Genomic DNA, 16,114 nt, shown 5'->3' with positions numbered 1-16,114 from the left:
GATTGGTCTCTATTGTGGTTTTCCATAAAGTATCTTGCCATGGGATAGTTAGTATTACCTGTGCGAATTGCGTATTTGTGTTCAGTCAGTCTGTCCAAAAGGCGCCGCTTAGTTTTTTTGTATGATTCGCCTTATCTGTTCAGCCTCTGTGCTATATGTAGTGACAAAAACCGGTCTCTCTTTAGTTTGTTTCCGCGTATTCCTTTGTAGTAGCACTGACCTATCTACTTATTGGGCTCTGGTGTAAGCCTTTTTTAGAATAGAGCTTCTATATCCCCTTTCTGTTGGGTTGTACTTAATTAATTAGTTAAGTAGTGGTATGACATCTGCTGTCCCATTTGTGTACTGTTACCTGAGCACCTCTGTTGACAGATGGAGATTTCTGATTGGTGGACTGTTGGTTTAAAAACTCTGTTGGTTTGAGATCTGTTTAACTCCCAGAAGAAGGCATGTAGCCGAAACGCGTTGGAGTTTTTTAGATGGTTAATTTGACCAAGCCATGATATTAAAGGCTTTTTAACTTTTCTATTTGAGTGTGCCTTGAAGTTCCTTTGCCTTTTCGTTATCGCAGTACACAGACTTGATTCTTCATCTTGCCGATTTACAAGTTGAGCATGATTGATTACCTTTTGTTTGGATTCATTCTTTGCTCCTTTGCTGATTCTCTGTCCTCCTCTGTTCGCAGAAGTAATAAAAGTTCAGAAAATTATGGTGGACTTAATTTCCTTTGTTTAAGTTGGAGTTCTGAAATAAGTCCATTGTCCCAACAACCTCTGCAGAATTGAGCCAATAAACGTTTATCCACATCTCTCTCAGATACTCCTCCTCTCCTCACAGCATGTGGCAGTGCTACCTGTAGTCTCTGTAGGTACTCAGGTGGCTTCTCTCCATAATTCTGGTAAGTGTCCATGAACTTGGCGTAAAGTTCCTCACCATCCTGAACAGTGCCATACGCCGACTCCAGCTGCCGCAAATACACGTCAGGCAATGCATCAGGGCTCAGATGTTTCACCATGTCACAGGCAGGAGGCAGCAGGCTGTCATGAATTAGTCTGGTCCGTTGAAGATCAGAGATGCTTGGATCACGCAACACTAATTCGACGCCAGACCGCCAGGTGTCATAGTCCATTTCATGTGTTGCTCTGGCCACTTTAGCAGAGAATGGCCTCAGCCGATGGCTGGCATGCATGGACATATCACTGCTCCGGACCACATGCTCCACAACATAGCGTTGCACCTCAGGAGGGTTAAGATCACCAGGTTCCATTGGTCGTCCTCCACTGTTCAAACCGGCACTGTTAGGGGTAGAAACAGGTGGAGTGAAAGAGGTTTGTAAAGGAGCATACACTGAGCCAAAAGTTCGACTTGGTACATGTGGAGGTACAGATGACTCTAGAGGTTTTCTTTGTTGGTCAGCTATCTTTTGTTCCTTTTTAGGGACATTTACAGCACTGGGATGAAGTGGTGCTATAGCTTGTTGTATCTGGGACATCATTTCACCAAGCACTATCGAATAATCTTTTCCAGACCGTTTAGCAATTTCTTTCAGGTCAGATAAATAAGTGTCAGTCTTTGAACCACCCAACTTTGATGTGTAAACTTGGGATAAATTTGCAATATGGAATTCGTTATTTGCCTCAGAAATAAATATATACGGCAATTGTGGTGAAAGTTTTGCTACTGATGCTCCCGACACAAATTCTACAACGAGCATATGATGAAATTTGGATTCGCTATCATCAATAATATCATCACGATTAATGTCACTGTATTGATCAAGAAAATGTATAACTTCAGTGGAACTCTCTTTAACCGGCCCATCCACCAAGACGGCATTAGGAATTTTTATCCCAAGTTTTCCAAAAATTTCCATCATGAAAACCAAAACGAACTGGTGAGTCTGAATGCACTGTTTCTGTTGTTATAAAAATGTTAATTACTGTACAACCAAACTCCTGGCTGGCTCGCCAATATGTAACATGTGTTTGGGCCGTGCTAGCCGATATTAATCAGTCATCAATATTAGCTAGACTAAATTAAATAGTTCAATTAAATCAAAAGTCTAAGGTTCGACTACAGGAGCTGGTGGTCAGTAACAACACAGAAACGTCAGAAACGGTTACGTATGTAACGGAGACGTTACGTCTGAAGTGACGGAGATTGGGGGTTTCGCATAGAAAGCCAATCCTCTTCGAGTATTTAAACACGAGCCAATGGCATGCAATGCCTTGGGGCTGCGGAAATTTGCATAGCGTACTCCGCCCTACTCCGTGAGTATAAAAGGAGGAAGTGAACGCAACCGCAGTATGTCTTCGCTGAGGAGCCAAGACTGAACTCGGCGTCTACCCAGCGATACAGCAGAAGTGGCAGGGAGACGTAACGTCTCCGTTCCCTACTCAGGGAACGAGGGTTACATACGTAACCGAGACGTTCCCTTTCGTAGTCACTTCGAGTTACGTCAGAAGTGACGGAGATTGGGGGTCAGTGCCATCACGCCATCTTCAAGCTGTCTTCCAGTGCCCTGCGAAAGTCTGGACCCCCGAGCCTTACCTTTTTTTTTTTTTTTTTTTTGGGGATCCGACTTTGACACAGGATTACCAAGGTACACTGGGAAACATATCCCAGAAGGGACATGCTACCAGCTGCCTACCGAAGGGAGGACTTACGAATACACATATGGCCACATAGGAACACATATGGAACACTGGAGTACCAACCGCAGGTGGCTACTAATTTCAACTCCAGGGGTGGCAGATGGCTTGCCAAGGGAAGACACATGCTCAGAGAGGCTTACAGTGGATAATACACATGAGACGGTTACCATGGGGAACCGTGCGCATGGAGGCACCTAGCCAGCATCCAGAGCAACAGCAGTGGTGCCCGCATCGTCGGTGCTGGAGGACTCAAGACTTAATGGAAGAACTGAGGAAATATCGCACTTATCCAGTCCGGGGAGTGGAGTGGCGAGCAAGCGAAGACACCTGAGCGGATCCAGAACTGGCCGAAACGAGTACGTGAGAGGATACCGGCTCAATTCGCAGATTATAGAATCTGGCGAAGGTGTTGGGTGTCGCCCAGCCTGCAGCTCTGCAGATGTCTGTTAGCGAGGCGCCGTGCGCTAAAGCCCAAGAGGAGGCTACACTCCGAGTGGAATGGGCCGTCACACCAAGGGGGCACGGAAGGCCTTGCTGCTGGTAAGACAAAGCAATGGCATCCACTATCCAGTGGGACAGCCGTTGCTTTGAGAGAGCCCTTCCCTTCTGGCTCCCCCCATGACAGACAAAGAGCTGGTCTGAGGTCCTGAAACACTGCGTTCTGTCGACATAGGTGCGGAGAGCACGTACCGGACAGAGCAGTGCCAAGGCTGGGTCTGCCTCCTCCAGGGGCAGCGCTTGCAGGTTCACCACCAGGTCCCGGAGGGGAGTGGTAGGAACCTTGGGCATATATCCAGGCCGGGGTCTCAGGAGTACGTGAGAGTAAGCCGGCCCGAACTCCAGGCACACTTCGTCAACAGAGAGAGCGTGCAGGTCCCTTACTCTCCTGATGGAGACCAATGCAATCAGGAGTGCTGTCACATAGGACAGGGCAAAAACTCTACCGACTGCAAGGCTCCAGGGGAGGCCTCTGCAGAGCACCCAGGTCTACTGAGAGGTCCCCAGAGGGCAGGAGGGGAGGGAGGCGTATTTAGCCCCCTCGCTCCCCTCAGGAACCTGATGACCAGGTCATGCTTCCCATAGACTTACCTTTCACTGCATCATGAGACGCGGCAATGGCCGCGACATAAATCCAAAGGGTGGAGGGCGACAGCCTACGCTCCAACCCCTCTTGCAGGAAGGAAGCACGATTCCGATCGAACATCTCCGGGGGTCTTCTCAGCGAGAAGAACACCAATTGACGAAGAGGTTCCACTTCAACGCATAAAGGTGTCTCGTGGACGACGCTCTTGCGGAAGTGATGGTTGCCGCCACCGCAGGTGGCAGCGAACTCAAACCTGCCTCGTCCCGTCCTGGAGCCACACGTGCAGCCTCCAAGATCGGGAGGAGGGTGCCACAGAGTGCCCCGTCTCTGAGAGAGTAGGTCCGGTCTCAGAGGAATAGGCCAAGGAGGTGCTGTCGCGAGGAGCATGAGTTCGGAGAACCACGTCTTGGTGGGCCAGTAGGGGGCTACCAGCAAGACCTGCTCCTCGTCCTCCTTGATCTTGCACAACACCCGTGCAAGGAGGCTCACTGGGGGAACGCACACTTGCGTGGGCCCCGTGGCCAGCTGTGCGCCAGCGCATCCGAGCCGAGAGTGCCGCGGATCAGAGAATAAACTGGGCGCAGTGGGACGAGTCCCGAGAGGCGAACAGGTCTATCTGTGCCTCCCCGAACTGGTCCCAAATCAGCTGGACCGACTGGGGATGGAGTCGCCATTCGCCGGAGATGGGACGGGCCCGGGACAGCTCGTCGGCTGCCCGGTTCCGGTCTCCAGGAATGTAACTGCACGAAGGGACCTCAGGTGCTTCTGACTCCATATCAAGAGGTGGCGGGCGAGCTGCGACAACCGGCGCGAGCGTAGACCCCCCCTGGTGGTTGATGTACGCTACTGCCGTAGTGTTGTCTGAGCGGACAAGCACATGCTGGCCCTTGAGCACGCTCGGAAGCGGTGCCGGGCGAGCCGTACTGCCAACAGCTCGAGGCAATTGATGTGCATGAGGCGCTGGGCTCCTGTCCAGGAACCGGCGGCTGCATGCCCATTGCACATGGCACCCCAACCCGTGGTAGACGCATCCGTGGAGACAACGAGATGCCTGGAAACTCGCTGAATAGGGACCCCTGTCCGTAAAAAGCTGAGGTTCGACCACGGGAAGAAGGTTCGGCGGCACGTCGGAGTCACTGGAACTTGGAGCGAGCCGCGATGCCATGCCCACCTCGGGACTCGATCGTGAAGCCACAGCTGAAGCGGTCTCATATGAAGCAAACCGAGCGGCGTACCGCGGATGCCATATGCCCCAGGAGCCTCTGAAATAGTTTCAGTGGAACCGCACTCTTGCCCTCGAACTGTCGAAGACAAGCCAGCAGTGAGTGCGCGCGCTCGTTCGTGAGCTGCGCGGACATGGCGACCGAGTCTATCTCCATGCCGAGAAAAGAGATCCTCTGCACGGGGCAAAGTTTGCTCTTTTCCCGGTTGACCCGAAGGCCCAGACGGGCTAGGTGCCGTAGCACCAGGTCTCTGTGTTCGCAAACCTGAGCTCGAGAGTGTGCTAGTATCAGCCAGTCGTCGAGATAGTTCAGGATGTGAACCCCGTGTTCGCGAAGGGGAACAAGGGCTGCCTCGACGATCTTTGTGAAGACGCGAGGGGACAGAGCTAACCCGAATGGGAGAACGGCGTACTGGTATGCCTGGCCCTCGAAGGCAAACCGAAGAAACGGTCTGTGTCGAGGGAGAATAGAGACATGGAAGTACGCGTCCTTCAGGTCGATCGCTGCAAACCAATCCTGATACCGAACACATTCGAAAATGCGTTTGGCCGTGAGCATTTTGAACGGTAGTCGATGGAGAGAACGGTTCAAAATGCGCAGGTCCAGGATCGGTCGTAACCCACCGGTCTTTTTTGGGGACAATGAAGTAGGGGTTGTAAGCCCGGACCTCACCTCGGCTGGAGGGACCGTCTCGATTGCACCCTTCGCCAGCAGGGTCGCAATCTCCGCTCTCAAGACTGGGGCATTGCCGCCAACCATCGTGGAGCGAACTCCCCTGAAGCGGGGAAGAGACCGTGCGAACTGAATCGCGTAGCCGAATCTGATCGTTCTGATGACCCAGTGGGATACCCGGGAAGCGCTAGCCAGGCTTCCAGGAAGTGAGCCAACGGGGTCATGCGAACCACAGATGTCCCCCCGGAGGGGCAGCGAGGCGGGTCGACCGGCATGCGTGCAGGAGTTACCCCGTCCGGATGCACCGTCGAAACCCGCTCCCCGACAGAAGAGACCAGGGAAGGCAGAGCGTTCCACGGGGGTCTGTTCTGCCGGGGGTCTGGCGACAGAGGGGGAAGGGATTGGCGTAGCCCGGGGACGACACACGCACCCTTCCGCGCCCTCCGAGACAGAGAGGAATGAACGGGGCGACGCACTGGACGTCGTGCGCGCTCATTCCAGTCTGTGTGCTCAATGACAGTGTCAGCTTTTCCTCAACCAGCTCAGGGAGCTAGCTAGAACAAAAGATTCTCCACCGGCCCTCCACCGGGGAAGGAGGGGCCCTGCCACCGCCTCCTGAGAAAAACCATGACACTATCACTGAGCGGCCCGCCTCAGGAACATCGCTTCGCCTGGCGTTTAGCGGGGCACACGGCCTGAGGGGGGGGCGAACTCCCCTGATTTTTGGGGGGGGGGCGCTTACCTGTGGCCTCCTCCGCGACGCGAACCGGCTGAAGGCTGCTGCTGGGGCCGCGTGGGAGGGAAGGGAGCCGCAGGGGGGCGTCCTCGGCGGCGAGCTGGCGGAGGCGTCCGAGCCGACGGCTGGTTGGAGGCAGCAGCTGGCCGTCGGGGCAGAGAAACCGCCTTCGTCTGCTCCTAGGCGGTCGAGAAGTGCTGGGCAAAGTCCTGGACCGCACCGCCGAACATTATGATGCTCCTGGACCACAGCGGTGGGCATCACCTGACCAAGGGAGCGAGCGACCGCCTCCGTGACCCGTTTAAGGACAAGGTAGGCGGCAGGCTCGCAGCTCGCTTGGTCCGTCACCTCCTCGTGCACATTCCTGAGCAGCTAGCTTTGTAGGTGCTCATCATATGCAGGTCGGAGGCTGCCTGTCCCGCCGCTCTACAGAATCGCGCCACCATAGACGACGAGAACCCATAGGCTTTGGAGGGGCATCTGAGAGCAACCGCCGGTTGACCGGGGGAGCCCCAGCATACCCACAGACAGCCGCATCGCCGAGGGGAGGAAGGGCGGGGAACTAAAGCACGCCTTTTTTTTTTTTTTTAATTATTTATTTTTTTTTTTTTTAGTGCGTGTCAGTTCCGCATGCAACTCGGGGAAAAAAGGAAATTGGGGTTGGCCGTGGCCGTAAGGCGGCAGCGTTACCCAAAAACCAATTATTCAGCCGCGAGAGATCGGGATGGGACGGAGTTCCACCCCCACCCGATGCTCACGGACGCCCGAGATAGCACGGCCATCATCGCGGGATCAGACACGGCGGCGCTGACGCTCCCGAGGGAGGCAACGCGGCCGCATCCTCACTTCCCGAGGAGTCAAGCCCGCCTAGTGATGCTGTGATCGACATCGCAACATCATCTGGAGCGCTGCCCGAAGCAGCCGGTGCCACCGAAGAAGCAACCGACTGAATCGAACTAACGCTCGCTGGCTCTCGCACTGAGGCGGGAGGTGTGGCCCGAGGAATCGTCGGGGCTTTGTCCCACACCATCACCGTAAAATCACCAGGTCCCCGGGTCGACGGGCCCCCTATGGAGGAAACCGATCGAGCGGGGGGGACCGGGACTCTCACTCAAGTGAGATCATTGAGTCTCGACCTCAGTGTAGAGATGGTCATGTTCCCAGAAGGAACATGAGTCATCCACGAACGCTGCTGCTGCATGCTGAAATGCCCAGGCATACAAAGCAGCGATCGTGACCATCAGATGACGACAGAAATCAACCACACCCAGAAGAACACGGGCGAACCGTCTTTAAAAAGACGTGCGCGTGCAGCTCTTTCAATGAGAGGAGGAAATTCACTCTTTCAGCGCTGAAGCGACCAGGGAGAAGCGCAAAGTCTGGCAGACCACTGCTCAGATCGCAGGCGATGCAGAATCTCGCTGGGTACCGCCGTCACACCAACACTGAAGAGGACGCTCGTCTCGAAGAGTCTTGAACAGTGAGAATGGCTTTCAGGAGTGAAGAGGTTCTCTTGGCTCCGAAGCGAAAACTTACTGCGGTTGCGTTCACTTCCTCCTTTTATACTCACGGAGTAGGGCGGAGTACGCTATGCAAATTTCCGCAGCCCCAAGGCATTGCATGCCATTGGCTCGTGTTTAAATACTCGAAGAGGATTGGCTTTCTATGCGAAACCCCCAATCTCCGTCACTTCTGACGTAACTCGAAGTGACTACGAAAGGGAACAGAAAGTTACCTTTGGTACTGGTACCATATATTGAAAAAATAATTAAACAAACATAATTGCAACCAAAGATAAGAAAAGAAATAGAAAAAAAACTCAAAATACTTTTTGTGGTTATTGTTCAAGTCAGATACAATGATGAAGAGTACAACAAATGGCACATACAAAACCAAAAAAAAAAAATCAAAGAGGAAAAAAAACTCCCCACGATGTTGACGTTTGCCAAGACCACGCGCAACAACCCACAAAGGTTTTTATGAAAGTTAGTATTGATTAATCCATAGGTTATTGTTCATCAGATGAAAAGATATGCATGAGGGACTGAAGCGCTAGTCTATGGAGAAGTGTGTGGGGGACAGGCTGCAGACAACCTTCCTACCAGACCAACAAGAGCGGCTGTTCAGTGGATGTGTCTCAGATGATCGGCTCCCAACCATAGTAATTTAGTTCACCATCATTTTTCTCCAACCAGAGAGAAAGAACCTGGCCTATAGTACACAACAGGACCAGTAAATAAGAGCTGAATTGGAACAGGGTTTGCATTACATTTTTTTTTTTAGCTCAATCCACACTAAAATATTTTCATTACCCAACTCTAGATCCTTACAAAGTAAATGATAAATGTACAACATACACATAATAAACATTAAATGCAACATTAATTCAACACAATCAAAAACAATATTGAAGTTGCATTACCGGCACAAGCTCCAAACAAATAAACCAATATTACTGTAACCCAATTGCCATAGTGCATATAAACATACTTAATAGAGTTGAGCCGAATACTCGGCTGAAACGAGTATCCGGTACGGATAAAGCACTTTTGTCAAGTACGAATATTATACGAGAGTCAATATCTGTGCTCGGATAAAAAAAAAAAAAAAATTATGTTGAGATTAAGGCTGAGCGATATATCAATATAAAGAATATATATATTTTTAAATGTGATATGTAATTAGATATTGCATATCGATATAGGCTAGTTCAGGTTTGCGCTGTGATCCTTGCTCCAAGCAAGCTGCTGAGTGCTGACCCCCCAGATAGCAAACTGACATTGAATCAACGTGGAAATATGACATCGAAACAACGTTGATCTGACATTGTTTTGCTCATCGAATTAACGTTGAACCAACGTCAGATGCGTCATTCTTTCAAAACTAACGGAAAATCAACTTGAAATCAACGCGTTGTTTCAACGTTATGAAAGCAAACTAATTTTCGATTTCATTTAGCTTTGAAGAATGCCGCGTCTGACGTTGGTTCAACGTTAATTCGATGAGCAAATCAACGTTGTTTCAATGTCATGAGAGACGTCGTTTCCACATTGATTCAATGTCAGTTTGCTGTCTGGGCCAAAGCTCCCCAGATAGCAAACTGACATTGAATCAACGTGGAAATATGACATCGAAACAACGTTGATCTGACATTGTTTTGCTCATCGAATTAACGTTGAACCAACGTCAGACGTGTCATTCTTTCAAAACTAACGGAAAATCAACTTGAAATCAACGCGTTGTTTCAACGTTATGAAAGCAAACCAATTTTCGATTTTCATTTAGCTTTGAAGAATGCCGCGTCTAACGTTGGTTCAACGTTAATTCGATGAGCAAAATCAACGTTGTTTCAATGTCATGAGAGACATCGTTTCCACGTGGATTCAATGTCAGTTTGCTATCTGGGTCTCTGCACTGCTCACCGCGCCCCAGCCACTCCTTTTCCACTTTGCGTGCTTGATTAAAGCATGTATGTTATGAAATAAAGTCTTTTACCTCAGCAAAAGGGACTTTCTGTCCTGTCAGCCGTTATACTGTAACGTTAGTCGTAGCGCACACTCAATTGCACGCGCAAATGCGGCGACGCGCGCTGGATCGCCTCACTGTATATAAAGTGGAAAAGAAACTATACGAGCATGTAAATTACACGAAATAAAAGCAATGCATTTATGATTTTCATTCTATTCACCAGGAGCAGTTTCCATGTTTCATAAATAGTTCTTGTTAGTATTGTGTATTCACTATTCACCATGGTAACTGTCGTTTCTATATTAACCCCTTAATGCCCCTATTTTTCTTTGTGTTATTTTTTATATTTTTTTAAATGACTGTAATGGCTCATACCAACGTTGTATTAACAAAATAAATAAACCAATTAATAAATCACAATTACAATTCCAAGGGAATAATCTGCAATTAAGATTTTTGTCATAGCTAATCATGCAGCCCTAAGGTGAAGAAACCTGTTTATTATTTATTCATTTGATTTAGTAAATGTTCAAGTTTCAATAAAACTACTTGTGACATGTCATATTTTTCTTTGATTGAACATTTGCTCTCACTTTGCAGAAAAAAATATTGGGGTATATTTTGTATATCGAAATTCAGCCTAAATATATATCGGGATATGACTTTTGGTACATATCACCCAGCCGTAGTTGAGATGAAAACTCTTGTTCATTACATTTTACTTCATAATTGCAGCCACATGTGTTGTATTCATTGTTGCAAAACTTGTTCTGTAGTTAGTTTGTTATCGTGATCAAAACCATTGATCTGAAGCTCAATGCTGATGCTGTCATGTAAATAGTTTTATTTCTTATCAGCAATAAATATAGCAATTTCAGATCAACCCATATCAATTGCATGCTTAAAATAACATACCGGTTAAAGCCCCGCCCATTTCTAGACTACCCGACCCACTTCCGGGTTTAGGCCCCGCCCAGTCCGAGTACAGATACAGATACAGATAATTCATATGGTTAACAGATACAGATACAGATAATGCTGTACTCGCTCATCCCTAATACTTAATATAAAGTAAACAAATTCATTTGTAAAAATAAAAATTACTTCAACCAATACTTCATAATGACATACAATGAATCCAAACATTTGTCTAAAGCAGGCAATGCTAATATCAACGTTCAGTGCCACCGTTTAGCATATAGCTCATTCTCATTCATTCATTCATTCATTCAGAATACTCACCAGTTGCTCTTTAAACATAACTTGATGGCAGCGACGAATTCCCTACAGCCAGTAAGTTGTTCTAAAGAGTTACAATAATAAGCTTAACTTGAAAGCATAAATCGATCACAAAAGTGAAAAGTTTGTAAAACACAAACCTGTCCACAGCCGTCAATCGACCCACACTTCTGAATGAGGAAGACGCCACGGCCTGATTAAACACTCACGCGCCCAGACGCGATTTGCCAAGCATAGTCACATAACCGGGGTTACGTTAGATCACGGTCACTCATGTACTCCGCGCAAATGCATCAATCAATATATGTGACCCGCTCTGGCGAAATGAGTCGGAAGTCGCAACGTTCCATTTTAAGATATGGGCCGATTATGTGGAAAAACAATGAAATAACCAGACTGATCTCATGAAGTAGCGTGTGTATGACACGCCAATTCGTATTTCCATTTTTGGCGTGCTATCAAGACGCATAATCGCCTTTCAGCGTGTTTATGAACGCCGTTGAGTTAACGTTATATAAATATATGACTTACCTCAACCCCGTCCCTAAACCTAACCATCACTGGGGTTAATGGCATTTATGAATGTTCCCTTACCATCCTAGGAAAGATAAAGATATGACTTACCTCAACCCCATCCCTAAACTTAACCGTCACTGGGGTTAATGGCATTTATGACTGGAGATTTGACGTTGTGTACAGACACGCGGAATGCCGCGGACGTTAATGGCGTAGACATATACGCATACACGCGGATACACGCGGATAGCTCAAAATGCGTAGAGATAACACGCCACCTGGCGCAAAAGTGGCGTATATATTTACGCAAAAGTCATGATGTCATGTTGAAATAACAAAAAAATTTTTTTTTGATAATTTCAAAGAACAGACATTCAAAACTAATCTCCCAAAGTTTCGTAGTCCAGATAATTGAGTAAAGGTATTTAAATAACGATTAAAGTTGTCAAAGCTTTAAATTCGCTGAAATAAACAATTGCTCTTCTCAACTCCCCTCGTCACCTCTGAGCATTTCCCGGCTATATCCCCTGAAACGTTGAACTCACTGGAGGCTTCTAACCTAAGCTGTGTGAGTATATTTATCTGCAAGAAGAATATAGCCTATGTAAGGCTGTAACGATCGCGACACTCAGATCCACGAACCTGTGTCGCGGTGTGAGAAGACAGAATCACGACACCGACATGTCCCTTCACCTCCCGAAGTTATCCTTCACGTCCAGACCCAATGCTATCTACCACATGTTTAAATTACTATTAGTATTACTGCTACACTGCTACATAGGCTCCTAAGGGATTGAAACTTGACAGCCCAGAAAGTCATTGAAGAAAATGTTTAAATATTCCATGTGACTATAGTGGCTCAACTATAAGTTTGTCAAGTGACGAGAAAACTTTTTGTGCGGAAATAAAACAAAAATAACGACTTTATTCGACTATTCCTTTTCTTCCTTCTGGGCCTGAGACGACAGTTCGAGAGATTTCCACGATGCATGCGTGAGAATTGAGTTCTTATTCTACTACTACTTGCGCAATTCTCGCGCGTGCGTCGTGGAAATCTGTCGTCTCAGGCGATCTGAGGCGATAATCTGATTTGGCTGTAAATTCCTTTTCCTAATTGAATATTGAAGTGAATTTTGTTTGTCAGAACAACTTTTAGGAAATCCTTTGGATTAAATTGAAAATTCTGGATCTTATGCTGTAGAATCACTGTGTTGTAAATACCATTATAAATCTAGGTCAGAGATTAGGCGCTAAATGAGTTCAGTGATTCAAATAATGATTCTGGTAAAACACAACCAACACCATCAGATCACCTTTACTCTTAGTTTATATGGCTGTTCACCACTCAGTTTCAGCAGCCAAACAAAATCTAAAGTTAAGGGTCAAGAGCCCAACTAAAGCTATCACTTATCTCCATAATGGTGACTTAAAAATAATGATTTTCTCCTTCAGTGATTCTGCTTGTTAGAATCACTCATATCAGGTGTCTTCAATAATGATCAATCATCACTCAATGAATCACTTAAGTAGCTCATTAACTTTAAACTTTAAAAGTTGAAACAAAGGCAACCTTCAAGTTGAATGAACTTTGATTTTCAAGGCAGCAGGTGAACTTGCATTTCCAAGTTAAACTAACATGAAATGTCTCACAGTGTGTGCAACATTTTAACTGGAAATAAATTATAAATGTTACCTAGAATCTAGATTATGTTCATTACCTGTCGAGTGATGTTTGTTTATGCTAAAATATAATTAAATAATGTGTTGCAGTGAATGTGTAGTGATTATGCTTACGTGAATTATGATTTGCACTCCAGAACTTCCGTTAAGTCGATGCTCTCTGGTTTTTGTAGTGTATTATAAGACTTTTAAGGTAGTGAATGTTTCAGTGCACTGGTAGGATTTTGCGATTGAGACAGCCAACAGAACAACATGGCTGAGACAACCAATGGAACGACATGGCTGATAGACATAAGTGCCCTGAATACTGAATGAGGGAGCTGATTAAGACTCGCACCCAATGATTGTTGAATGCAGAATGAGTTGCGATTATCTGTGTATGTTTTATTGTAGGAATTGGCTGTTTATGAAAAGATGCCCAACCAAGTGAAGATATCCCATAAAGGTTTTCAAAAGGCTGACCCATTAATTTATTGTTATTACAGCCAAAATGAAGCCACATGTTGCTTACTAATTAGAGTCTGGTTCTACTGGTTTTCTTTTAGAGTTGGAGAGGGATGGATTTGGCCCCAATCCTTTTTACCAGTGTCTTATAGCTGAGGTACCTGAGGAGCACATGTCTAAAGATGGTAATAATGACTCCTAAAAGACCAAAAATGACATAATATGTACAGAAAACAGGGTAGGAATATATGGAAAACAATAACTTAAAATCTTTGGTTTACCTGATATAACCTATTACATTAAATGTAGTTTATATGTTTATGTTATTTTATCAATAGATATTTTAGTTGTATTCAGTTTAGACAGAAAGACATCACATTTACATTTATTAATTTAGCAGCGACTTACAGTTGAGGACAAGTAAAACTAGCAATTAATCTAAAGAAGGCAATAAACACGAGAAGTGCCAGTAATAACAAGTTTCAGTCATTGTCCAAAATAGTACAAGCTAGAGCAGGGAAGGATTAAAGAATAATGAGAGCATAGACAAAGGAATAGTAAAAGCATCAGGAAGATCAGGCCTTTCCTAACTGACCATGCAACACAACTTCTCATCCAGGCCCTGGTCATTTCTCTCTTCTGGCTAAACCTCTACAAATGATTCAGGATGTTGCAGCTCGTCTGGTTTTCAACAAGCCCAAAAGGGCCCACGTCATTCCTCTGTTCATCTCTCTGCACTACCAATCGCTGCTCACATTAAGTTCAAAGTGTTGACACTTGCTTACAGATTGACCACCACAGGCTCAGCTCCCTCCTACCTCCACTCAATACCACAAGTCTACATCCCTACCAGAAGCCTACGATCGGTCAATGAGCAACGGCTTGTGACCTCAAAATCACTCTCCAGAACTTTCTCATTCACGGTACCATGCTGGTGGAATGAACTGCCCACCCTCATCTGGAATGCAGAATCCCTGACAGCATTCAAAACACAACTGAAAACTTGTCTTGTCTGTGAGCACTTAACATAAAAAAAAAAATAAAATAAAAAAAAAAACTTTCCTTTTCCTTTAAATCCTCGCTTGTCTGGCTTATGCTACTCCGAGCAATGTCTGAACTTTGTATTTTGAGCATTTATTGCGCTGTTTTTGCCTCTTCACGATGACTTGCTTCGTTTAGTCCTCAGTTGTAAGTCGCTTTGTAAATAAAGATTTTTATTTTTAATCGGGATGCATTAGACTAACAATAATTAATGATTATTAATAATTAGTTTTAGTTACTATGACAAAGCTCGCAAGTTGCCCCACCCCACAGAGTGAGTGGAGTACAATGACATTTTAGGAGGTTTATATATATACTGTATATATATAGTCCTCAAAATTATTCTTACTGTAGCTGGTTTTCCACAGGACACACTAAGGTTGGCTATGCTTTCTTCTTCTATACGTACAGCACCTGGAAAGGAAGGACTGTGTATATGGAGGATCTGTATGTGATGCCAGAGTACAGAGGTGTGTATATATTCTTAGTAACCTAGAGTTTGATCCAAAATGAAGAACTGTGTGTTGACTCACTCATCTCTGGTTATGCTACAGGTAAAGGCATTGGAAAGGCTTTAATGGCAACTGTTGCCAAAGTGAGTTTTTAAAAATGCTATTTTATATATAATTCTATATTATCTTGATAACTTTTTGCATCATGGTATTACATTTTCTTGTACATATTTTGTGGTTAAACAAACTCTGTTGTCTCAGCTATTGAGCAATGTGTTTTAAATGTAGTTTTGTTTTTGTTTTATAGGTGGCCAAAGAGCAGCATTGTGTGCGTTTACAGTTCTCTGTACTGGATTGGAACAAGCCCTCTTTAGACTTTTATTTAGCTAAAGGTGCAGAGGACCTCACAGCTAAGGAAGGCTGGCATTTTCTCCGCTTTCATGGAATAGCTCTCGATAATCTAGCACAGGAAGCACCTTAAAAAACATTAAGACATTAATGTTATTACCTGACAAGTTTAGGTAATTTCACTAGGGTTAGTGTGTATTTTTGGTTTGTGTCTTTTAATGCTATAAATTCAGTGTTAAAATAAAACATTTGAGAAATGAAGAAAAACTAAATAAAAATGTATGGTAATTTTTTTTGTGCCACTGATCAATGCAGACTCATTTTGATATCTTTCAAATACATTTAGTTTCTAAATAATCTCTTGCAAGTACTGTTTTTGCTGTAATTAGCCCTCTGTAGTATTCATTATGTTCTAACCATGGAATAGTTTTTCTAATAAGTTTTTGTTACATTAAATAGTAACAAAGTCAATCAAATCAAACATATCAAAAAGATTTTTCCAAAAAAATATGATTTTCCTTTCTATTTAAATGCACATTTCTTTTTGAAATTTGAAA

General features: G+C 45.5%; 1 protein-coding gene across 1 annotated transcript in view; it reads left to right on the top strand.

Annotated features, from left to right (window-relative positions):
• The window catches only part of sat2b (spermidine/spermine N1-acetyltransferase family member 2b), a 288,963-nt gene extending 273,114 nt beyond the window's left edge, over positions 1–15,849 (top strand). The window contains exons 2-6 of the mRNA XM_089129981.1: positions 13,666–13,717; positions 13,818–13,901; positions 15,126–15,227; positions 15,312–15,352; positions 15,517–15,849. Of these exons, the coding sequence (XP_088986107.1) occupies positions 13,666–13,717; positions 13,818–13,901; positions 15,126–15,227; positions 15,312–15,352; positions 15,517–15,690 (453 nt within the window). The 3' untranslated portion in view covers positions 15,691–15,849. The remainder of the gene's footprint in view (positions 1–13,665; positions 13,718–13,817; positions 13,902–15,125; positions 15,228–15,311; positions 15,353–15,516) is intronic.
• Positions 15,850–16,114: the final 265 nt, after the last annotated feature.

The sequence above is a fragment of the Pimephales promelas genome, chromosome 4, assembly GCF_988280905.1.
Source record: "Pimephales promelas chromosome 4, fPimPro1.hap1.1, whole genome shotgun sequence".
Lineage (NCBI taxonomy): Eukaryota > Metazoa > Chordata > Actinopteri > Cypriniformes > Leuciscidae > Pimephales > Pimephales promelas.
This window is presented reverse-complemented; position numbering and strand designations above follow the sequence as displayed.